At 43.1% G+C, this 20,761-nt stretch overlaps 2 protein-coding genes across 4 annotated transcripts in view; one reads left to right on the forward strand and one right to left on the reverse strand.

Moving 5' to 3' along the window:
* On the forward strand, window positions 1-18,516 carry ENTPD5 (ectonucleoside triphosphate diphosphohydrolase 5 (inactive)). Of its 3 annotated transcripts, none has more exons than XM_065901086.1 (13): window positions 1-217; window positions 1,223-1,302; window positions 3,434-3,577; window positions 3,775-3,850; window positions 4,146-4,181; window positions 4,546-4,634; window positions 4,946-5,025; window positions 5,706-5,767; window positions 6,742-6,843; window positions 7,550-7,690; window positions 8,683-8,739; window positions 9,802-9,917; window positions 18,499-18,516. In XM_065901086.1, exons 1-13 carry the CDS (start codon window positions 1-3, stop codon window positions 18,514-18,516), a joined length of 1,218 nt encoding a protein of 405 aa, XP_065757158.1. The 3 variants fall into 3 exon arrangements, with proteins under 3 accessions (XP_065757158.1, XP_065757150.1, XP_065757166.1); XM_065901078.1 differs by lacking the exon at window positions 18,499-18,516 and adding an exon at window positions 13,144-13,230; XM_065901094.1 differs by lacking the exons at window positions 7,550-7,690; window positions 18,499-18,516 and adding an exon at window positions 13,144-13,230.
* Window positions 17,424-20,761, reverse strand: part of COQ6 (coenzyme Q6, monooxygenase) — a 19,859-nt gene continuing 16,521 nt past the window's right edge. The window contains exons 8-12 of the mRNA XM_065901066.1: window positions 20,520-20,627; window positions 18,672-18,874; window positions 18,479-18,594; window positions 18,147-18,313; window positions 17,424-17,453 (exon numbers count right to left, since the gene is read on the reverse strand). Of these exons, the coding sequence (XP_065757138.1) occupies window positions 17,424-17,453; window positions 18,147-18,313; window positions 18,479-18,594; window positions 18,672-18,874; window positions 20,520-20,627 (624 nt within the window). The remainder of the gene's footprint in view (window positions 17,454-18,146; window positions 18,314-18,478; window positions 18,595-18,671; window positions 18,875-20,519; window positions 20,628-20,761) is intronic.

A 20,761-nucleotide genomic window follows, 5' to 3' on the forward strand; every position in this document is an offset into this window, starting at 1 on the left:
ATGGCCATTTCCCAGGGGGCAGCCTTTTTCATGCTGGTAGTGTCCTGTGTTTGCAGCACTGTCTTCCACAGAGACCAACAGACTTGGTTTGAGGGTGTCTTCCTGTCTTCCATGTGCCCCGTCAATGTCAGTGCCAGCACCTTGTATGGAATTATGTTTGATGCAGGGAGCACTGGAACTCGAATTCACGTTTACACCTTTGTGCAGAAATTACCAGGTACGTGCAACTGGTACCCTCACCAGAGTCGACAAATCCATACTTTAGCAACTCCTCCCAGAAATAAATGTGCTGAGAGTGTGTGATGTCAGTTACAGAATCTTACAGCGACTGAATGTCTTTCTTCAGAGAACACTTTGGACTATAACTGAACACATATGGTTTAATTCAGTGTGAAATTAAGAGAGATCTGGACTGCCTGTAGTCTGAAACCCATGTGTCCAAGAAGTATAGCTGTAATGTATCTTTCCTTTTCTCTAAAGGTGACTATTACTCCAGAGTCCAGAATATTGAGAGTGGTCTTGAGAGAAAGATCACTACCATCCTTGGAAAAGGGGATGGGGGGACCCTGAAGGTTAACGTTTTCTAAATATTCAGTGTTCTATCCTCAAGTTACACACACAGTCTAGGGAAAGGAGTAGAAGCTAGGTGTCCACCAGAGAAATGGCAGAGGGACCCTCAGTGATTACTTTTCATCCTCTATCCCCCTACCCAATACTCCTGCAAGCCATTCCTCACAGGTGGGATGACTTGGAATATCTGGGGGAAGTAGCAGGTTAATATGATACAGAGCCCAGAAACAGAAACAGCCTAACTTTTTTTTTTTTTTAATTTATTTTTGGTTGCCTTGGGTCTTTGTTGCTGTGTGTGGGCTTTCTCTAGTTGCAGCGCGCTGGGGCTACTCTTCGTTGCGGTGCGTGGGCTTCTCATTGCAGTGGCTTCTTTTGTTGCAGAGCACGGGCTGTAGGTGCACGGGCTTCAGTAGTTGTGGTGCACAGGCTCAGTAGTTGTGGCTCACGGGCTGTAGAGCGCAGACTCAGTAGATGTGGCGCACAGGCTTAGTTGCTCCATGGCATGTGGGATCTTCCTGGACCAGGGCTCAAATCCGTGTCCCCTGCATTGGCAGGTGGGTTCTTAACCACTGCGCCACCAGGGAAGTCCAGAGACAGCCTAACTTTTGATAATCAGCCATCTCTCTTCTGTTTTGCTCCATGGACAACATAGGACAGCTTCCGATTCTGGAAGGGGAAATTTTTGATTCTGTGAATCCAGGACTTTCTGCTTTTGTAGATCAACCTAAGCAGGTGAGTTTTTTACAATTAGATGTTTCGATTCTCAAATGCCTTGATAACTTTACCACACCACTGCTGTTAAATATCTCATGCTGTCCACTACTGATATTGAGGTCATGTGTGAGATCAGTTTTCTGTCCTAGCTAATCTCCTGGATAACAGTAATTGTACACCCCAGGCTCACCAGGGCTTAGGTAGAAGGAGGTGTGAAAATAGATTGTGGCCATGCAGGGATAACACTGTCTTTCAAGAACTACCAAATGTCAAATAGATAGCTAGTGGGAAGCAGCCACATAGCACAGGGAGATCAGCTTGGTGCTTTGTGACCACCTAGAGGCGGGGGATAGGGAGGGTGGGAGGGAGACACAAGAGGGAGGAGATATGGGGATATATGTATGTGTATAGCTGATTCACTTTGTTATGAAGCAGAAGCTAGCACACCATTGTAAAGCAATTATACTCCAATAAAGATGTTAAAAAGAAAAAGAAGCTGCGCTCTTCATATTTACTGTTTAAAATTTTGATTTGAAGCCATCAACTGCATCAATTAATGTACATGCAGAAAATGCTTGTGAAGTTCTATAAGGTAGGAGGTATACACACAACAATTAAGGGAATATAGATCGAGTGAACTCCACTTCAGAGTGCCCTTATACAGCACAGAACCATGCTTATATTCTAGAAATTGGGCAAAACCCACGACAACAAAAATTTTCAGTAATAGAAGATGAATGTAGAGTTCTGTCATAACTGTATTTCACATTTGAGCTCTCACAACATACAGCACCCCATGTCAGAGGCCACAATGATATAAAATAGAATAAGGCAGAATGTTGAACTTTGGTAGCATATATAAAGGTGTTGTTCAGTGTCACAAGTGTAATCATTAACTAAAGGAACACCTGATGTTAAAAATGGCTGGAACTTGAACAGCCGAGAGGATGTTTATTTTCTTAGCTTGCTGTTATGAAATGGCAAATGTGCTAGAAAATTAGGAGCTGTTGAAAGCAACCACATTATTAGAAACTGATTTGACATTTGGAGAGTAAAATTGTGTTGTGGTTGCTAATAATTATAATGATTAAGAGGCAGCGTGTTGTCAGAACAGATGTTTACTCAGAGAAACAATGGCTTTAAAATAATGGTTTTTAACATATCATAATTTGAACATCTGCTGTGTGCCATGCAGGTAGGTGCTGGTAATGCAAAACTGAACCTGATGTGTTCTGTCCTTGTAGAAGTCATAAAAGGGGTAGCATAATAACAGCTGCAGCTGGCATTTTTGTGGCAGCTCCACGCAGTCTGCCACATCTAACGCATACAACAGTTTTGTATGATGGTATCTCCCTCTCACAGCTGAGGAGACCAAGCCCCAGGAGTGCCAAGTGACCTATGTTAGGCCCCAGGGCTAGCGACCAAGTCTTCTAACTCCAAGCCTTGTTTCCTTCACCATACCAACTTTCTGGCCTGAAGCTAATTTTTTAAAATATGTTATTAGTGAATGAATATGAAATTCTTTAATATTAGATACCATTTTTCTTTTTTTGCTTTTTTTTTTTGGCTGTGCCACACTGCTTATGAAATCTCAGTTCCCCAACAGGGGATTGAAACTGGGCCACAGCAGTAAGAGCACTGAACCCTAACCACTAGACCACCAGGGAACTCCCCTGTGAAGCTAATTTTTATTTGAGATAAAATAACAATTAAAATGACCACACTGTAAAAGAATCTTTTTTTTTTTTTTGCGGTACGCTGGCCTCTCACTGTTGTGGCCTCTCCTGTTGCGGAGCACAGGCTCCGGACGTGCAGGCTCAGCGGCCATGGCTCATGGGCCCAGCCGCTCCATGGCATGTGGGATCTTCCCGGACCGGGGCACGAACCCGTGTCCCCTGCATTGGCAGGCGGATTCTCAACCACTGTGCCACCAGGGAAGCCCAAGAATCATTTTTATTATAACTTAATCAAAATGAAATGGCTTCTTCTTCAAGGAAGCCCGCTTCTTTAGGTTTCTGCTCTATGGAGCAGAGAAGGGTTGGAGCCCTCTGCCACCTCATTCCTGGTACTCTCCCAGAGCACGCTAAGGGAATAGACAAGCTCCACTAAATGAACTGTTCACTGGATACGTGAATCATCTCTTTTGAAGGGTGCTGAGACTGTTCAAGAACTCCTAGAGGTGGCCAAAGACTCAATCCCTCGAAGTCACTGGAAGAGAACGCCAGTGGTCCTGAGGGCAACAGCGGGACTGCGCTTACTGCCAGAAAAGAAAGCCCAGGCTCTGCTCTTGGAGGTAGTTTTTGTTTTTTACAAGAAACCAATAATTTCTTGCCTAGTTCCTTCTCTAATTTCTTGGGGAAAAGGAGTGAGTTCTGCTAAAATTTTATCTAGGGAAAATGAAGAGTGTAGTTTTCTAAGCATTATAGGATACAGTCAAAATGCGGAAATCTATTGCCTTAGGGAATCCAGATTTCTTTCTTTTTTTTCTAGGTAAAAGAGATCTTCAGGAAGTCACCTTTCCTGGTACCAGATGACAGTGTTAGCATCATGGATGGATCCTATGAAGGTGAGAGAGGTATTGATGTATGTTCTAGGGGGAGAGGGCCAGGGTTAATAAAAGATCTGATTAAAGGAACTGGGAACAGGGATGGGGGTGCTGAAGAAAAAAGGAACTAAGTAAGGAGAATAATAAGGAGAACAAATAAGCAAGGAGGAAGGGGATAGCAGGAAATGGAAAGATGGGGAGAGGGAAATGTATGCTTTAGACATGAAATTTAGAGAGAAAAAGAACAAAGATGGGGCTAGGGAACGGGGGTAAAAAATGCTCTGGATATAATCTTTGTCTTTCTCTCCTTTTTTAGGCATATTAGCTTGGGTTACTGTGAATTTTCTGACAGGTAATATATTCTCAAGTTTATCGAAGACCTTAACTGGGTTTCACACATGGTCAGGGAGCAAAAATACCTTTTTTTTCTTTGTTCACTTTTTTCTAAGTTCACTCCAGGTTCTTTCTTTTGTTTAATAAAAAGGAGGGTGGGGAGGAAAGACAGGAAGTTAGTGTCTATTACCTGCCTTCAAGGCCTCAGCTGCAGCAAGAGTCCTTCTAGGTTAGCATTTGTGGGCAGCCTTTGGGGCTGGGAAGCAGTGGAGTATTTACAGAATTCCTCCAATATATGACAAGAGCAGGAGAGAAATTGCAGACAGAGGAGTGTTGGGCTGTCCAGGAAACAGAAGATGTTCAGAGCTAGCTCTCATTCACAGGTCAGCTGCATGGCCACAGCCAGGAGACTGTGGGGACTCTGGACCTGGGGGGTGCCTCCACCCAAATCACGTTCCTGCCGCAGTTTGAGGTGAGTCAGATACATATGAAGGTATGGTTACCAGCCCACTTGGCAGGCATATCATGGTGCTAAGGAAGTGGTGCCCCATTTCAGACAGCAGCTCCACCACGAACAGGCTGAGTTAAGTCAATTAATGACTGACCGAACGAACTTCCCCTCACTGTTCAGTCCCTTTGATTCCTCAAGCCTTGTGAGATTAGTTGTTTAATCTTCTCCTTCATCTCTTTTTTTTTTGTGGGGGGAGGGATAGGGATGGTGGTGATAACATTTTCAGGTAATTGGGGATCCTGAATAGTCTTTTTGCTTTTTCTGTTTTGCAGAAAACCCTGGAACAAACCCCTAGAGGCTACCTCACTTCCTTTGAGATGTTTAACAGCACTTATAAGCTCTATACACATAGGTGAAGAGGGGGACGTGGAGGAATACTATTTCACATTGTATGATTCTCCTAACTTTTCAAAACATTTTCACATCTATTATTGCATCTGACCAGCCTTACAAAGTCTTTGCCAGTCCCTGAAGGCCTGTTAACTGAAACCTAAGCTACTTACCAAAGCCCAAGAGGTTTCTCCATTCTTGTCCTCAAAAACATAATAGTAATAAAGTAAAAAGTAATGTAAGATTTTAAAAAAATAATGTAAAAGAGTAAAAGATAAGTAATATAAGGAGTCAAGTTTTCTGCAGAGAGAGGACACTCAGAGAAGGTTCAGCCAAAGCTCTGTGTCAGCGGCTTTTAAGCTGACCTTCAGATGTTCAAAATCCAGCCTAGAATTTGATCACAGTTGGGCTGGGAGCTAAGATAATGAGATCTCTTCTGGGGATGGTTCCCAGGGTGGGACCCTAGGAAGTGTCACTGCCTCTGGCCTTTAAAGCATAGCTGTGGGAAGTTCTTCCTGCAAGGCCTTGATCTGAACTGTGCAAGAACTACTGCTTGTTGTCCACACGAGATGAATAGAGCACAGAGAACAAGGTTTTCTTCCCTCCAGAGTGAGACAGAGAAACCATGTTACTTTTGGAAGAGGGAGCTTTAGGCTAGAGAATTCAGGGTCACATGAAATTAGTCAATCCTGTATTTTACAGTTACTTGGGATTTGGATTGAAAGCTGCAAGACTAACAACTCTGGGAGCCCTGGAGACAGAAGGTTCGTCTGGGTGAGCTGGTTGGGGTATGGTGAGAGTGACACCAGTACTCAGCTTGCCTTTTCCCTACCTTCGCAGTGATTCTATGGCAGAAAGGGTTATGCTGAAGTAAGAGGCCTGTGTTGTATAATAGACATCATAATGGCAAATTCCTTTTCTACTTTATGAGGTCAGATGTTTTGGTATCTATTCTTAGCCATTTCTAGCATGAAGTCTCTTGGTTTAGGGGGGAACGGTTTGTGGCCAGGGGGCTGAAGTGTCTGCAAAAATTCAAGACTCAAGGGTTAAACTTGGCAGGAGCTCAAGCCCTTAGTTTTACGTGGGAGGTGCAGGTAGCAGCAGTCCACTTACAAGGTGGAATAACTGAACAACTCCATTCCTTTCTTCATAGGCAGTAGAGAGGTAAAGAGCTCAGCTTTTGGGGTCAGGCAGAACTAGGGTCAGTCCCAGTCTTGTAATTTCGGGCCAGTTAGCTAAACTTTTTGTGCCCGTTTCCTCACCTTAAAAGAGATTTTGCATTTATTTTAATTTTTATGGTGTGTGGTTCACAGTAAGCTATTATTGTGATGAGTATATAGCATCTCAGAGTTTACATTTTCAAGTGTAATTTATTTAAGCCTCACAACAATCAATGAGAAAAGTAGAACAGTATTTTTTCCCTGTTTTAGAAAGGAGGGAACTTATTCCATTGTAGGTTTTAGATTTCAGATGTGATGAAAGCCATCAGCCCCTCTGCCAAATGGACATAAGCATGAAAGTTTGCCTGTAGTTTCAGGGGGTTCACCAACCCCACAAAGCCCATCTGTGAACCCTGAGTTAAGAATTCCCATCGTAGTATGCAGTCGTGGAACTAATTTCATATGATTTTAAGGCCCAGCCACCTTGATAATTCCTTTCAACCTTACTGACTTCTTGCTTTCCTTCCTCTCTCTTTCTCTCTCACACCCTTGCCTCTTTGTGGTCTGGTTTCTTTCAGGAATTGATGGACACACTTTCCGAAGTGCCTGTCTACCAAGATGGTTGGAAGCAGAGTGGATCTTTGGGGGTGTGAAATACCAGTATGGTGGCAACCAAGAAGGCAGGTGATATTTTTTCACTGGTTGGAATTACTTTTACAGTAGAAGTCTGCAAAAGTCCCATGGGAAACTTTTTCCAGAGCTAGGAGAAGCTTGTCTTTTGCAGGAACTAGTTCCAAATAGATGCTGGTGTGCCTCCAAGGAGTAGTGTGAAGTGACAGTGAACAAGGCAGCTGTCACTCTGTGTTCAGCTCTTTCCCTGCCCAGGTGTTGTAGATCCATTAGAAACCTCTTCTTACCCTGGGTCTAATGTATTGAGGGTCTCTGCCCTCAGCAGGGTGAAACTGTTTCAGATCCAATTAATGTTTAGCTATTTCAGTTATAGAATTGAGACGATAAGAAGAATACTTGATCTTGGGTATTATAAAAGGCATAGACCTTAAACTCGAGGAAAAAACTTGATTTTTCCCATGAAGGAAGCAGGTGAGCCTCTGCATACTTCTCATAAATGCCATGAAACATAATGCTAAGGGGCAGCTCGAGGTCGGTTGTGGCTTTTTTGGTGAACACAGGTTAGGGAGGGGACCTGCTGTGGAGAAGTAGGTGCTGGATCTCCAGAGGGATGAGGCTGCAAAAGTTTGTTCGTCTTTGTCTGTAAGCCCTTTGTCCTGAGCCTCAGCTCGCCTTGATCCTCCTGCTGTTCCACTGGCTTCAGCAGCTTGCCTTTCACTTTCTCACCTTGCCCCTGTGCACCTTTTGCCCCATCAGGGGAGGTGGGCTTTGAGCCCTGCTATGCTGAAGTGCTGAGGGTGGTCCAAGGAAAACTTCATCAGCCAGATGAGGTCCAGAGAAGCTCCTTCTACGCTTTCTCATACTATTATGACCGAGCTGTTGACACAGACATGATTGGTAAGTTCACTCCAGGTGTCAGTGCAGCGGGGAAACTGGGCAGGGCTGTGGTGGGGAAGGGAAAGGGACAAAAGGAGTATTTGCAATGCCTTGTTGAGGTGGTCACCGTACTTTTCTCCCAAGTCACCCAAGTGGAAGAGTGAATATGATTTCGAATCTTTTGGGGCTAGAAGATGGCCTAAACAAATACACATGAAGTCTTTTTTTTCTTTAAGTATTTTTATGGAGGTATAATTGATATAAAATAAAATACACATATTTGAAGTGTACAATTTGGTAAGTTTTGACATATGTATACACCCATGAAACCATCACCAAATTCAAGTCAATGAACATATTCACCCCCAAAAGTTTCCTCTTTCCCCTTTATAACATTTTTCCTTATAATAGTAACACATTTTGTTTAGCTGTGAGAATGTATATATGTGATCTGTCATGGCCTGAGATATGAATTAATTTCTTATTTTCTGACGTGTTTAATGGCCCCTTTCTAATGGGCCTATTTTTTAGCTATAGTTAAATATACATAACAGGGCTTCCCTGGTGGCGCAGTGGTTGAGAGTCCGCCTGCCGATGCAGGGAACACGGGTTCGTGCCCCGGTCCGGGAAGATCCCACATGCCGCGGAGCGGCTGGGCCCGTGAGCCATGGCCGCTGAGCCTGCATGTCCGGAGCCTGTGCTCCGCAACGGGAGAGGCCACAACGTGAGAGGCCTGCCTACCACGAAAAAAAAAAAAAAAAAAAAATATATATATATATATATATATATATATATATATATATATATATAAAACAAAATAGATTATAAGTAAATAAAATAAACTGTATAGATTATATTGTAGGGATATATCATGTTTGCTTATCCCATTCTTTAATGTTGGAAATTTTATTTTTGGTTTTTCATTATTATAAATAGGATAATTTCCTAGGATAAATTTCCTTATGTTTCCTGGAAGGTTTTTTGACATCAACTACTGTTCTGTTTCATTTCAGATTATGAAAAGGGGGGTGTTTTAAAAGTTGAAGATTTTGAAAGGAAAGCAAGGGAAGGTAAGTGTCAGTGGAAACCATTGAATGTGAGCCCGTGAGGCTGCCACCCCCAGTGACCTTAAAGTCACCTAATGTGCTTTGGCCAGCAGAAAGCCTCTCAGAAGGTTGGTTTCCTGTCTTTACCAGGAGTTAAAAGCATTAAGTGGCAAAGAAAAATATAAGAATACAAGAGACTTTGGAGAAACGGTGAAAACCTTTTCTTCTTTCCACATTTCTTTCTTCCTTTCTTTAAAAAAAAATTGAAAAAGTTTTATCAGTGGTAATGAAACACTGAGCACCAGAATATATGGAAAATAGCCACAGAGGCTTCCTTGAAAGAGTTCATCAAAAATGCAAATGGGGCTTCCCTGGTGGCGCAGTGGTTAAGAATCTGCCTGCCAATGAGGGCACACAGGTTCGAGCCCTAGTCCGGGAAGATCCCGCATGCCGTGGAGCAACTAAGCCCGTGCGCCACAACTACTTAGCCTGCGCTCTAGAGCCCGCGAGCCACAATACTGAGCCCGTGTGCCACAGCTACTGAAGCCCGGGCACCTAGAGTCCGTGCTCTGCAACAAGAGAGGCCACCTCAATGAGAAGCCCACGCACTGCAATGGAGAGTAGCCCCCGCTCACCGCAACTATGGAAAGCCCACACGCAGCAACGAAGAACCAACACAGCCAAAAATAAATAAATTAAAAAAAAAATAAAAAGCAAATAATTGCTCTTATCCAGTGGCCCTGAAGTAGGGTTAACTGGTATTTCCCTGTCTTAATATATAAGGGCCTTAGTTGAATTAAGCCCCAACAATAAGTCATAGAATATATGTCATAGCAAATAAACTAGGACCCATGTACCTTTGAGTTGATTAGATGTCACATCAGAAACGTGCTGGTTCTTGATGGAGCTGGGGTCTTGCAGAGGCTGTCAGTGCACAGTTCTAGCCTCCAAGACTCCCAGGCATCTGGGAGAAGGAGAATGGAGGATTCTGCTTTGCTTATTCTCAGTCTGTATTTAGAGAAAAATCATACACCTGTCAGTTGGCTGCAAACTTGAATTCCACTTTTCTCTTTCTGTCACCTCCAGTATGTGATAACCTGGAAAACTTCACCTCAGGCAGTCCTTTCCTGTGCATGGATCTCAGTTACATCACAGCCTTGCTGAAGGATGGCTTTGGCTTTGCAGGCAGCACCGTCTTACAGGTAAGAGAGAGGACACCGGTATCACATAACAGTCCTTTTATTTGGGAGTTAGAAAGAAAGTTAAAAACTTGTTTAGGGGACTTCCCTGGTGGCGCAGTGGTTAAGACTCCACGTTCCCAGTGCAGGGGGCCTAAGTTTGATCCCTGGTCAGGGAACTAGATCCCACATGCATGCTGCAGCCAAGAGTTCACATGCCGCAACTAAGGAGCCTGCCTGCTAAGAGTTCACATGCCACAACTAAGGAGCTGCAACTAAGGAGCCCGCCTGCCACAACTAAGACCTGGTGCAACCAAATAAATAAATATTTTTTAAAAACTTGTTTAGTAATCAGAGTGGCCATAGGTGGAGTTTTGAGCTAATTTTATTCAGGCTATGGACAAGGCACTGTGCAAGGCACCATGAATGTGGGAAATTGCCTTGATACAATGGCAGCTTCTAAGTATCATTGACCCTTGAATAACAGGTTTGAACTGGGTCCACTTATACATGGATTCTTTTCAATAATAAATGCTACAGTACTACACAATCTGTGGTTGGTTGAATCCGTGGATATGGAGGGCCAGCTATAAAGTTATATGTGGATTTTTGACTGCATGGGGGTCGGCACCTATAACCCCCATGTTGTTCAGTGGTCAACTGTATATTACTAGGCAAGCTATCCCAGAGGTCACAGAGCCAAAAGGCTTGCAGCCCAGGTTAAGAGGCCCAAGTTACATGGTTTATTAAATCAACTTCAAAAGTCAGGGTGAGGGACTTCCATGGCAGTCCAGTGGTTAAGAATCTGTACTTCCACTGCAGGGGGCATGGGTTTGATCCCTGATCAGGGAACTAAGATCCCACATGCTGCGTGGAGTGTCCAAAAGCAAAAAAAGAAACAAAGAAATCCCACAAAAGTCAGGGTGAAAAGCAAGGGGAAAGAAATGGGATAGGTGAACACACAGGATAGGGTACATACAAGTTGGAGGTGCTGTACTTCCTGAATCCTGGGTTCATATGTCCTGCCTCTCTCTGCCGATGATAGTGTGGTTACAGGTACTGTAGCTGAAGTTTGATCAAGGGGGCACAAGGACAGAAGGTGCCGGGGCCATCACACAAACTTGCCCCGTTTGGAGGGGCACAGAGGCACGTGCACTGGCCAGTAGCATTAGCTCACTCATTAGCCCATTAGATGGTTTGATGGTTCTGTTTGGCAGAGGACATGAGGGACCTCTGCCAAAGAGCATCACCAGTGAGTGGCTTATTTAAGACCTCGTGAGTATCGAATGCCTTGTGTAGTATGTCGTATGTATTTTGTGTGTGCCTCATATATTTAGTGCCTCTTGAGTCTCGGGTCCCTCTCTGTCTTCCTAACTTTATCTGTAGTAACTTATTTATTGTAAACACATCTTATGAGTTTCATCCATCCCATATATAATATTTTTTTATCTTCCATACCATAGTTGAATAATTGCACATTATAGTTACAGAGATGATTAAGATGTAATCTCTGTCCTCAAATAGCATAGTCTATTAGAGGAAATGTGACAAAAATATAGTTGTGGCACAGGGCAACTTTGAACTTTCGGGGTCAAGGAAGTAGAGATTGTACTTTGTTTATGAAGCTCCTTCCTTCTCTTGTGTCACTTCCCCTTTCTGTTTCCTCATTTCCAGATGAGTTTATATTACCCCATTTCTTGTGTTATACAGATTTCATAAATTCATTTGTACAAAGGTATTTGGATTTAATGTGTTGTTATACCTGCTGAGAATATTGGCATTTAAAGAGTTACTTGCCAGTAGAGTCAGTATAGTGTAGTGTTTAAAGCATGGGCTCTGTTGTCCATCAGATCTGGTCTCAAGTTCTGATTCTGCAAGCTTACTAGCTCTGTGACCTTAGATGATTTACTTCCCCTCTAACTTTTAGGTTCCTCACTCAAAACACAGGGATCCTTAGAGTACCTATTTCTTAGGGCTGTTATAAAAATGGAGACAAAGCACAGTGCCTGACACATAAGAAGTTATTAGTATTGGTTTAATTGTTAGTATAGGTATTTCACACCAGTTGGAGCTAGATTTGTGGATAAGAGAGGTCATCCTGAGCCCTTAATGCATACCAAGTTAACAACTGCCTCTACTTAAGCATTGGCAATAACCAAATCATTTAAGGACAATTTTCTGCCGTTTCCATTTCTGCATCCTTTTAGTCTTTAGTTAAATGGCAGCAGAATTTGTATCGGGGGTGAACAGTCCTCTGTCCCAGAGATCACTTCACATTGGCATCTATATCCCTACACTGTCGGTCCTAAGGACAGAGGAGGAACACTTTGGGGGCGTGGAGGGCACTCCCAGTTTGACTCAGGGGTCACAGACTAAATCTCAAGATAATCATTCACATGCCATTCTTCTCAGTTTTTGGCACAGTGGCTATAGACCGAATTTCATCAGGTTAACACAGGTATTGTGTCATAAGAAGTTATTAGTACTAGAAGGAAAGACTAGAACCAGTTTGCTGATTTATAAACCTGGGTATGGGTATGGTGGTGGCATCTTTATTCAACAGTAGCTTATGGAGAATTCCAGTAAAACTGATAAAAATGAAGCTATCTGGTTGAATCAGAGGTCGGGGACCTGGAACTCCTTCACCGTTTTGCCTCCCTTTCTCCTTTGAAGCACTGTCAAGGAACCCCTAGGATTCTGTAGAAAACAATTTGATATATTGACTAATCTAATCCACTTGTTATGTAGTTGACGAAATCGAGTCTAAACTTCTGCCCAAGGTCACTCAACTAATTGAGGTACAGCCTGGCCTGGAATGCGTTAAATGCCTTGGTTTGTCATTAACTAGTGCTTAAGAAGATGCACTTGCTTACAAAGTATGAACTGAGAAGCTTAGTATGTTCTTTCCTACCCCTGAATCTATGGCTGACTCCTGTTATGTTTAGTTTAGGATTAGGGAGAGAGTTCAGAAGCCTGTCTGTCTAAAAGGTCCTCTCTAGATGTCCTGGGTTGAGACCACTTCCTGGGCCCAGAGATTCAAGGATCAGATTGGCAGGTGTAGGGGCAATGGGCAATGGCAGGATGGGAACCTACAGAGAGGGTTGGGAGAAGCCTCCAGAGACTGGCTACTCCCAGTTCTGCCTTGGTCTGGCCATGTGGATGATCTTTGCAGATATTCTCTGCTTGTTGTGCTTGCTAGAGTTGAAAATTGAATGAAAATATTAAGACTTCTTTTTCTCCTTCCCAACAGCTCACAAAGAAAGTGAACAACATAGAGACAGGCTGGGCCTTGGGGGCCACCTTTCACCTGCTGCAGTCTCTGGGCATCTCCCACTGAGGCCAAGCCGTTCCTCTGAGGCCTGCATTTGTCAACAACCTTGTTAAAGGGAGGACGAGAGAGGAGAGGACTCAGTTGTATTCTGAGCTAGTCTGGGGACAGCCTAGACTGAAGCCCAGCAGCTGATTTCATCTGGTGGAAGGGGCTTTTGTAGACAGGTCTTGCCCTTGAGTCTAGAGATTTGGATTTAATTAATTTTACACCTCAAATGTGAACTATTTCCTAACCACTCTTCCTGCACAGCTGGTACCAGAGTCTAAATCTTTGAGGTTCCTTGTGTGTCACAGAGAGCCAAAAGGAATAGCTTTGGAACTTAACCTTGGGGAACCCAGGGATGGAACCCTGGGAACCAAAGAAGAATCTCATTTCAACCCTTTCAGTGCCTCATTCCTTTGAACATTTTAATTTTCCTCTTACATGTTACACTCAGCTGACTGATTGCAATCCCATGACCTATCAACACCAGTATTTTCTTTTCCCTGCACGTTGCCCTGTCCCACCTTTATCTCCACTCACCTACCGAAAAAAAAAGAAAGAAAAAAATACCTGGTTTTACTTTCCATGTGTAGTTCAAAGAGGAAAAAAAAAAAAGCCGTATCTGGGGAATTCCCTGGAGGTCCGGTGGTTAGGACTACGAGCTTTCACTGCCAAGGGCATGGGTTCGATCCCTGGTCGGAGAACTAAGATCCTGGAAGCTGTGCACGTGGTGTGGCCAAAAAAAAAAAAAAGGTACCATATCTGAAGTTATGTGATCCGGCTTTGTGTCAGTACCAATCAGCCAGCTGACAGCCATTCTAAATCTCAGAAGGATGGAGAGCAACTCACGACTGGGCAGAAGGGAGGCCAGCCAGTTTCTAGGGACATGTTTTGGGAGGGTGTGGCTGCCTTCTACAGACTACCTTCTTTTAATCAACTTTTTATCAGTAAACCGTGGAGTAATGAACATATCCAACCTTATAGGAGTGTGTGTGTGTGTGTGTGTGTGTGTGTGTGTGTATTTTCAGTGCTAGTACCTCTTTTCTCAGGCTAATGTGTTTATAGTAATTTGTCATCCTAAACTTTTCTTTGTATTTCTAAGAAGTACATCTATACCCTAGCTTTTGGTCTGTGGTGAGAGGCCTGTGGCTGTGCTTTTCAAGGATCTAGACTTTGGCAATAGCCCCTTTCAGTTTGTCCTTTTATTCTGTTTACAGCAGTGTCTCTTTCTGCCCTGGCCCCTGATCATTTTAGCTAGCATCCTCTACATTATTTGTCTAGTTCTAAGGTTTCTGAACCCTTCTTGATGATACCTAACATTTGATTTACTTGGCCATTTTGGCCCACATCCATACAGTGGATGCTCACTTTGAGTTTGAATGTTCAGACCTCTTGATTTTGTGAATTATGTCCCCTAAAATTCATGATCTTGTACTTTCCCACATGACCACCATTTCCTTGTCTACCCATGTGACTGCTCTTGGATCTTCCAGTAGTCTGGCTTCTATACCTTGGCTCTTTACCTCCAGCTTCTTTCCAGCAGAGTATCTCCCCAGACTTGTACTTTTCACAGTAGACTCTCTTTCAGCTTTTTCACAAAAGATGTTAAATATACCTGGCCCTCACAGCAGTCCCTGGGGAACCTCATTTTTAAAAGTATTCCATTGAGTCAATAAATATTTAACATCTGATAATGTGCAAATAACTAGGCAAATTTCTATACCCTCATCCCCCCCAAATTTTAGTTTTTCAATTCAGTGTGGATTTTTTTCTTCTTCACAGTGATTGTTTTTTTTAAGTTTTATTATTTTTGGCTGTGTTGGGTCTTCATTGCTGTGCGCAGGCTCCCTCTAGTTGTGGCGAGTGGGGGCTACTCTTTGTTGCCGTGCGTGGGCTTCTCATTGCGGTGGCTTCTCTTGTTGCGGTGCACCGGCTCTAGGCGCGTGGGCTCAGTAGTTGTGGCTCGTGGGCTCTAGAGCGCAGGCTCAGTGGTTGTGGCTCATGGGCTTAGTTGCTCCGCGGCATGTGGGATCCTCCCGGACCAGGGCTCGAACCTATGTCCCCTGCGTTGGCAGGCAGACTCCTAAACACTGTGCCACCAGGGAAGCCCTTCACAGTGATTTTTAATTATACTAAGGTCACCTTTATACCTACTGTCTCTTCCTCCAAAAATGCTAATACAGAGTGAAATAATAGAATCTTTAGAGTTGGAAACAGCCCAAAGATATAATCAATCTTCTACCCATTGCAGAACTCCCTTAACACTTCTAACAGGTTGTCATTCAGCTTCTGTGTAGGCATGTTTCCAGACAACTCATTCCACTTTGGGATTGCACTGATATTAAAAAATCCCTCCTTCTCAGTAGTCTTAGTTCTGCTCTAATCCCTCCTTCCACAGCCTTTCGGTCTTCTGAAGAAAACTCCCAAGTCCTTCACATTCTTTTTAATATTATCACTTGACTTCTAGACCCCCTTCTCATCTTTGTCTAGAGTATGGTGTTAGAACCAGTCATCGTACACGAAATGCTGTTCTACAAGATTAGGGGGAGACAATAAAGACTCCTCCAGCTTGATGGGTTCAGAGAGGTAAGATTTCCTGGTCTTTATCACCACAGCTTGTCTCTGTAGCTTTTCTTATAAAGGCCACATATTGTTCAGCAGACATGTTCGGTCATCCCAAATACTCTCAGAATTCTTGGGTAGGTGCTTTATAACTCCAGAAATGTATCTACATGTTTTCTGATAACCTTGATTAGAATATCTGGAGAATTAACCAGTTTATCCATTATAGGAGCAATTTGGAATGAGACTTTTTATTTCTTAGAAAAAACAATTTGTCTGTAATGTCCTTTTTGCCCCTAGTGTACCTTTTGGGCCTCTTATTAAGAGTCCTAAAAGGTCTAATCTTGATGGTTAGGTTTTCTTTCTGTAAATGTGTTATATATTTCAAATATTAGGACATGGCCTAGCACATAGTGGATTTTGTGTGTTATCATTGTCATATGAAAAACACTGGGTTATGGAGGTCCTTGCAAGGTGTGCCTTAAAATTCTTGTCTTGCCTGATTCTGTTTGCATACTTTTGCAGAGTCCATGTTCTTCATACCTGGGCTACCTTTCCATTTTTTTATGAAAGATGACCTTTTTTCCCTACAGTGACCTTTCTGGACTCTGCCAGTAGTCAACACAGCTTTTTCCAGTAGCTGCCATCTTTCATTCTGGGCACATTTTTTCCTGAGATTCCAGGAAGGTTTGTGACATTCACACTTTTTTAGTATCTTATAAATTTTCCACATTTACCTGAAAAGCTCCCTTGTGGTAACAAATTTTCCATTCCCTAAAAATATTTCCCAAGAATAGCTTAGGTTGGGTCAAAAGCAGACTGTTATCTTCTCCTTTCATCTGCAAATCAGACTTCTGGGCAAGATGTTGTTTGTGGTATACAGATCTAATGGATGCAAAACTCGCTTCGACAGGTATCTCTGGTACTGTGAGGTAACCACTTCTAAGGTGCACAGCAAAACAACCCACCCCCACCCAGGCTGGCACCAGCCTGCAACCAAACATGAACAAATTCTGCTGCTAATCAGATTTTTCCTTTTGACCTGGTTCCTGAGGTCTTTAAAACTGTGCAATGAAATTATTTATTGTTTTATAACAGAATAGTGGTGTCCCACAGAGGAACCATAAATGAAATACGGTGCTGTGATGAGGAGATAATAACTAGCATTTTAAGATTTGGTTTTCTTTTCAGAAAGTCTAATATACCTATAATAAAGGTTAAAGCAATTTGTGTTTATTTTGCATTCTAGTGTTATTAATTTTAAAACAGCAATTCTAACAAAAATGCATCAATTGACTATTTCTAATTCTTATCTTTATCAAAAAACTGTATAAATTTATAACCAGCATTTTTTTTTAATTATATAAATCTTCTCTTTAGAAAGGACTGCTAACAAGTGAAAATGAATGAGACAGCACCTTAGCAATTTTTTAGTAATAAAAAGTTCTTTTCAATCAAATCATAGTCTTCCTTTGGGGTTTTTTTCTTGGCTTGGTTGATATGCCTTCCTCACAGAAAATTATCACTCATTATTTGAACTCCACAGGTCCATTAAGCAGAGAAGAAAAAGAGACTGCAGAATTCTAATGTAAATTTATTAAGTTAAATCTTGAAAATACGTGGTGGTCTTGGGAAAAGATCCAGGAGAGGAGCATTCATTTGCTTGCAAAGGCCATAATCTGTTCCTGGAGGAAAAAATGAAACAAAGTGAGTGATATTCTGACATTGTAAAGTATGTGGGCAGGTGAAGATAATACTTTAAAATATCTAAAGTGATTAAAGCAAAAATTTGGCAAAAGTCCCAGGTAGATTCTCCTCCTGAGTCCCTCCAAAGTGTCTTTTTTTTTTTTTTTTTTTTTTTTTTTTTTTTTTTTTTTTTTTTTTTGCGGTATGCGGGCCTCTCACTGTCGTGGCCTCTCCCGTTGCGGAGCACAGGCTCTGGACGCGCAGGCTCAGTAGCCATGGCTCACGGGCCCAGCCGCTCCGCGGCACGTGGGATCTTCCCGGACCGGGGCACGAACCGCTGTGCCCTGCATCGGCAGGCGGACTCTCAACCACTGCGCCACCAGGGAAGCCCCCAAAGTGTCTTTTAATGCAAGTTTCTCAGGAAAGAAGCTGGCCAAGCAGCAAAAGGAATTTAAGCATCTTTATCTTTACAAGCCCCTATTCACTATTTTAAGCCCTTATATAAAGGTACTGCTTAGATGTGGGCCCTGGCACCAAAAACCTCGGAAGGGATATTTCTGCTCATAACCACGGGGGAAGGTATTCAGATAAAGATGATAATTTTACAGCCAAGAAAATTAAAGAAACCAAGTCATTGGCGAAGTCATTCCTCCGTGAGCAAGACTCTCGGAGATCTGGGAGAACTCTCTTACTTTGAGCGGAGACACTGCATTTGTAGCCTGCAAGCCCCACGTCCTGAGCAGCACCAGTGGGGTGGCACTGGTAGAATACAGCCGTTTTAGTAGGTCAGTAGCAGCCAGAAGAGCAGTGTTGTGACGCTGTCTGTCTGTTTCATAAGCTGTGAGGTGACTCATGGAGCCTGAAGGGAAAAGGAAAGGTTAAATCCCTAATTCAGTAGTGAAGTCTTCCTTCCTAGCAAACCAGATACATTTATGTCTACTACATCTAGCTACTGAGGGCCATTTTCTGATCTTCCCGTATTATAGGACCTTGGGATGCCTCTCTAAGGTGCCTGAATCCTTACCTAGGTCTTGCCCATTGAAGGCTGCAGTCCTGAGGTGATGCAGCAAGCTGGAGATATCCCCAAAGCCCATGTTGGCACCTTGTCCTGCAAGTGGGTGGACTCTGTGGGCTGCATCCCTAAGGATAAAGCAGAGTTCAGGTGTAGCCTCCAGCGCAGAGTGAAAAGGAGTGGCCCTGCTCTGTTATCATCTTACCCAATGAGTGCCAGCCGAGGCCGGACGTACTCAGCAGCATGTCCCAACCCAAGAGGAAACAGTATTCGGCTTTTGGCATCCACCCTGGCTACACTTGGGGGCAGCTGGCGAGCGGAGATCTTAGTGGGCTTCAGAAAGGCAACTGCATACTGCAGCATGGAGCCAGCCGAGTCGATGAAGTCTGTGTGGTTGGCATCACTCCACTGAGTAGCACCAGCCACAAAACAAAGTGAAATTTCATCAGCGACTCCAGCAGGGAATTAAAAATTCAACAAGGCAACCATTTTATAACCACAGCCAAGGGTAGTGGTACCTAACACACCTAAACTGATTTGTGTCACTAAAGTGACAAGTCCCTCAAACAAACGCAAAATGCAACTTCTCATCACTCCCCACAGGCTTTAGGATCAAGCCAAACTGCTCATGAGCCGCCCCTACCTACCTCTGAGCCTCACCTTTCACTAATCCTACCCTCAAAACGCACATGCCGGCCACAAAGTAGCTCACTCTACAACGTGCTCTTGCCTCCACACACCCCTCTACTTAGAATGTCCTCCCACTTCTAGTTCACCAGGTAACACCTCAGAGCATGCAGAAGCTGTCACCCCTTTTTGTAAACCTCCCTCCAAACCTTCTGTGTCTTTCTCCTCCATACTCCCACAGTATCCTATGCATACTCTACCACTGTATCAAAATTGTCATTTCTATATCTTTCTCCCTCACTTGCCTGAGCTTCCTGAAATCAGGGACTATGTCTCATTTGTCCAACTCCAGAGCCTTCTATACAGAAGCACTCATAACTCTTGCTGAATGAATGTACTGCAAAGGCCTATGCCAGGAATATATACTAAATGACCCATAAAGGGTCACCATTTATCTTGGAAGCCACTTCAGTGCGTTCAGTTCTTTTTATTCTTGTTGTTACTACAGAGCAGTGGAGCTTAAGTTCTTCACTGTAGACCAGTGTGAAGTCATTAGCAAGGCAGTAGAGTTTGGTGGTTAAAAGGATAGGCTCAAGGGCCAGCCTGATTTCAGAACCCAGCTTTGCCACCAGCTGTATGACCTCAGGCAAGTTACCTATCTCTAAGTGAGCAGGATAATAGTACCTACCTCAATAGTTCACTGAATTAAATACATAAATACATGTTAAAAAAACTCTTCACCTGTACCTGGCACATAGTAAGTGCTGGATAAATGTTATCGATCATTATCATTAGTGAATTCAGATAATGTGACATTTGAACTCCAAAAATATTGGTGTCTGTATTATCTAAAGGCTATGTCTACTCCAGTAATAATTACCATTTGTTGAGTACCCTATAATGTACTAGGTATGTTCCAAGCATTTTACATAAATTCTCTCTAAGTCTTTAGACTTTTATTACTATTAAACCCTAAGAGGTTGGTGATACTATTTCCATTTTTCAGGAGATTAACAGGTAGAACCAATATTGAACCCATATCTCTCTACAAAGCTTACTCTTAAGCTCACTATGGAAATGTGCTCAGCCCCTCCCCAGAAACACTTCTGATGAATCAGCTTCAATGGTTCAGGTACTTGGCATCTGTTAAAAATTATCAAAGTATTACAGCTTCAAAAAAAGTTACTTATCCAAGTAACTACCACCCAGGCAGCTGTTTCAGTCAGCATAGCAGCCGCCCTCAACCCTCAGAAGAGCACAAAAATTAATTTCTTTGTTGTACATTTTCCTGAGTCCCCTCCTCCACATACTCCACATCAAGTGTTACAGGTTCAAAGGGGCAGCTGGTTGGTTGTTCCTCTTTTCTTACTCAAAACCACCTTTCTGTATCTATCCCAGCAACATATCGTCAGCTGGTGATACTCACAAAGGCAGAGTTAACGGCATCCACAAACTTTTCCTCATCCATGCTGACCAGCTCTGCTGCATGTTCATGGGATGTGGACCAAACCAAGGAACTCAAAGTGTCTGAGAGCTGTGTCAAAAGAACATCAATACCAAGGGCTAAAACCTCTGTTCTTAAGAGCTCTCAAGCACGAAGGAAGACAAGAAGGGGTAACAAAGCTAGCCTGGGCGTATTCCCTTGAAACCAGAAAAAGGCTGAGAGAA

Source organism: Phocoena phocoena, chromosome 2, assembly GCF_963924675.1.
Source record: "Phocoena phocoena chromosome 2, mPhoPho1.1, whole genome shotgun sequence".
Classification (NCBI taxonomy): domain Eukaryota; kingdom Metazoa; phylum Chordata; class Mammalia; order Artiodactyla; family Phocoenidae; genus Phocoena; species Phocoena phocoena.

Bases quoted from the DNA above. Each gene is read 5' to 3' on its own strand.
- ENTPD5 (XM_065901078.1), top strand. From the start codon at position 1: ATGGCCATTTCCCAGGGGGCAGCCTTTTTCATGCTGGTAGTGTCCTGT. The intron at 4,635-4,945 runs GTGAGTCAGATA...TCTGTTTTGCAG, and splicing joins CGTTCCTGCCGCAGTTTGAG to AAAACCCTGGAACAAACCCC. The intron at 5,026-5,705 runs GTGAAGAGGGGG...TGTATTTTACAG, and splicing joins TATAAGCTCTATACACATAG to TTACTTGGGATTTGGATTGA.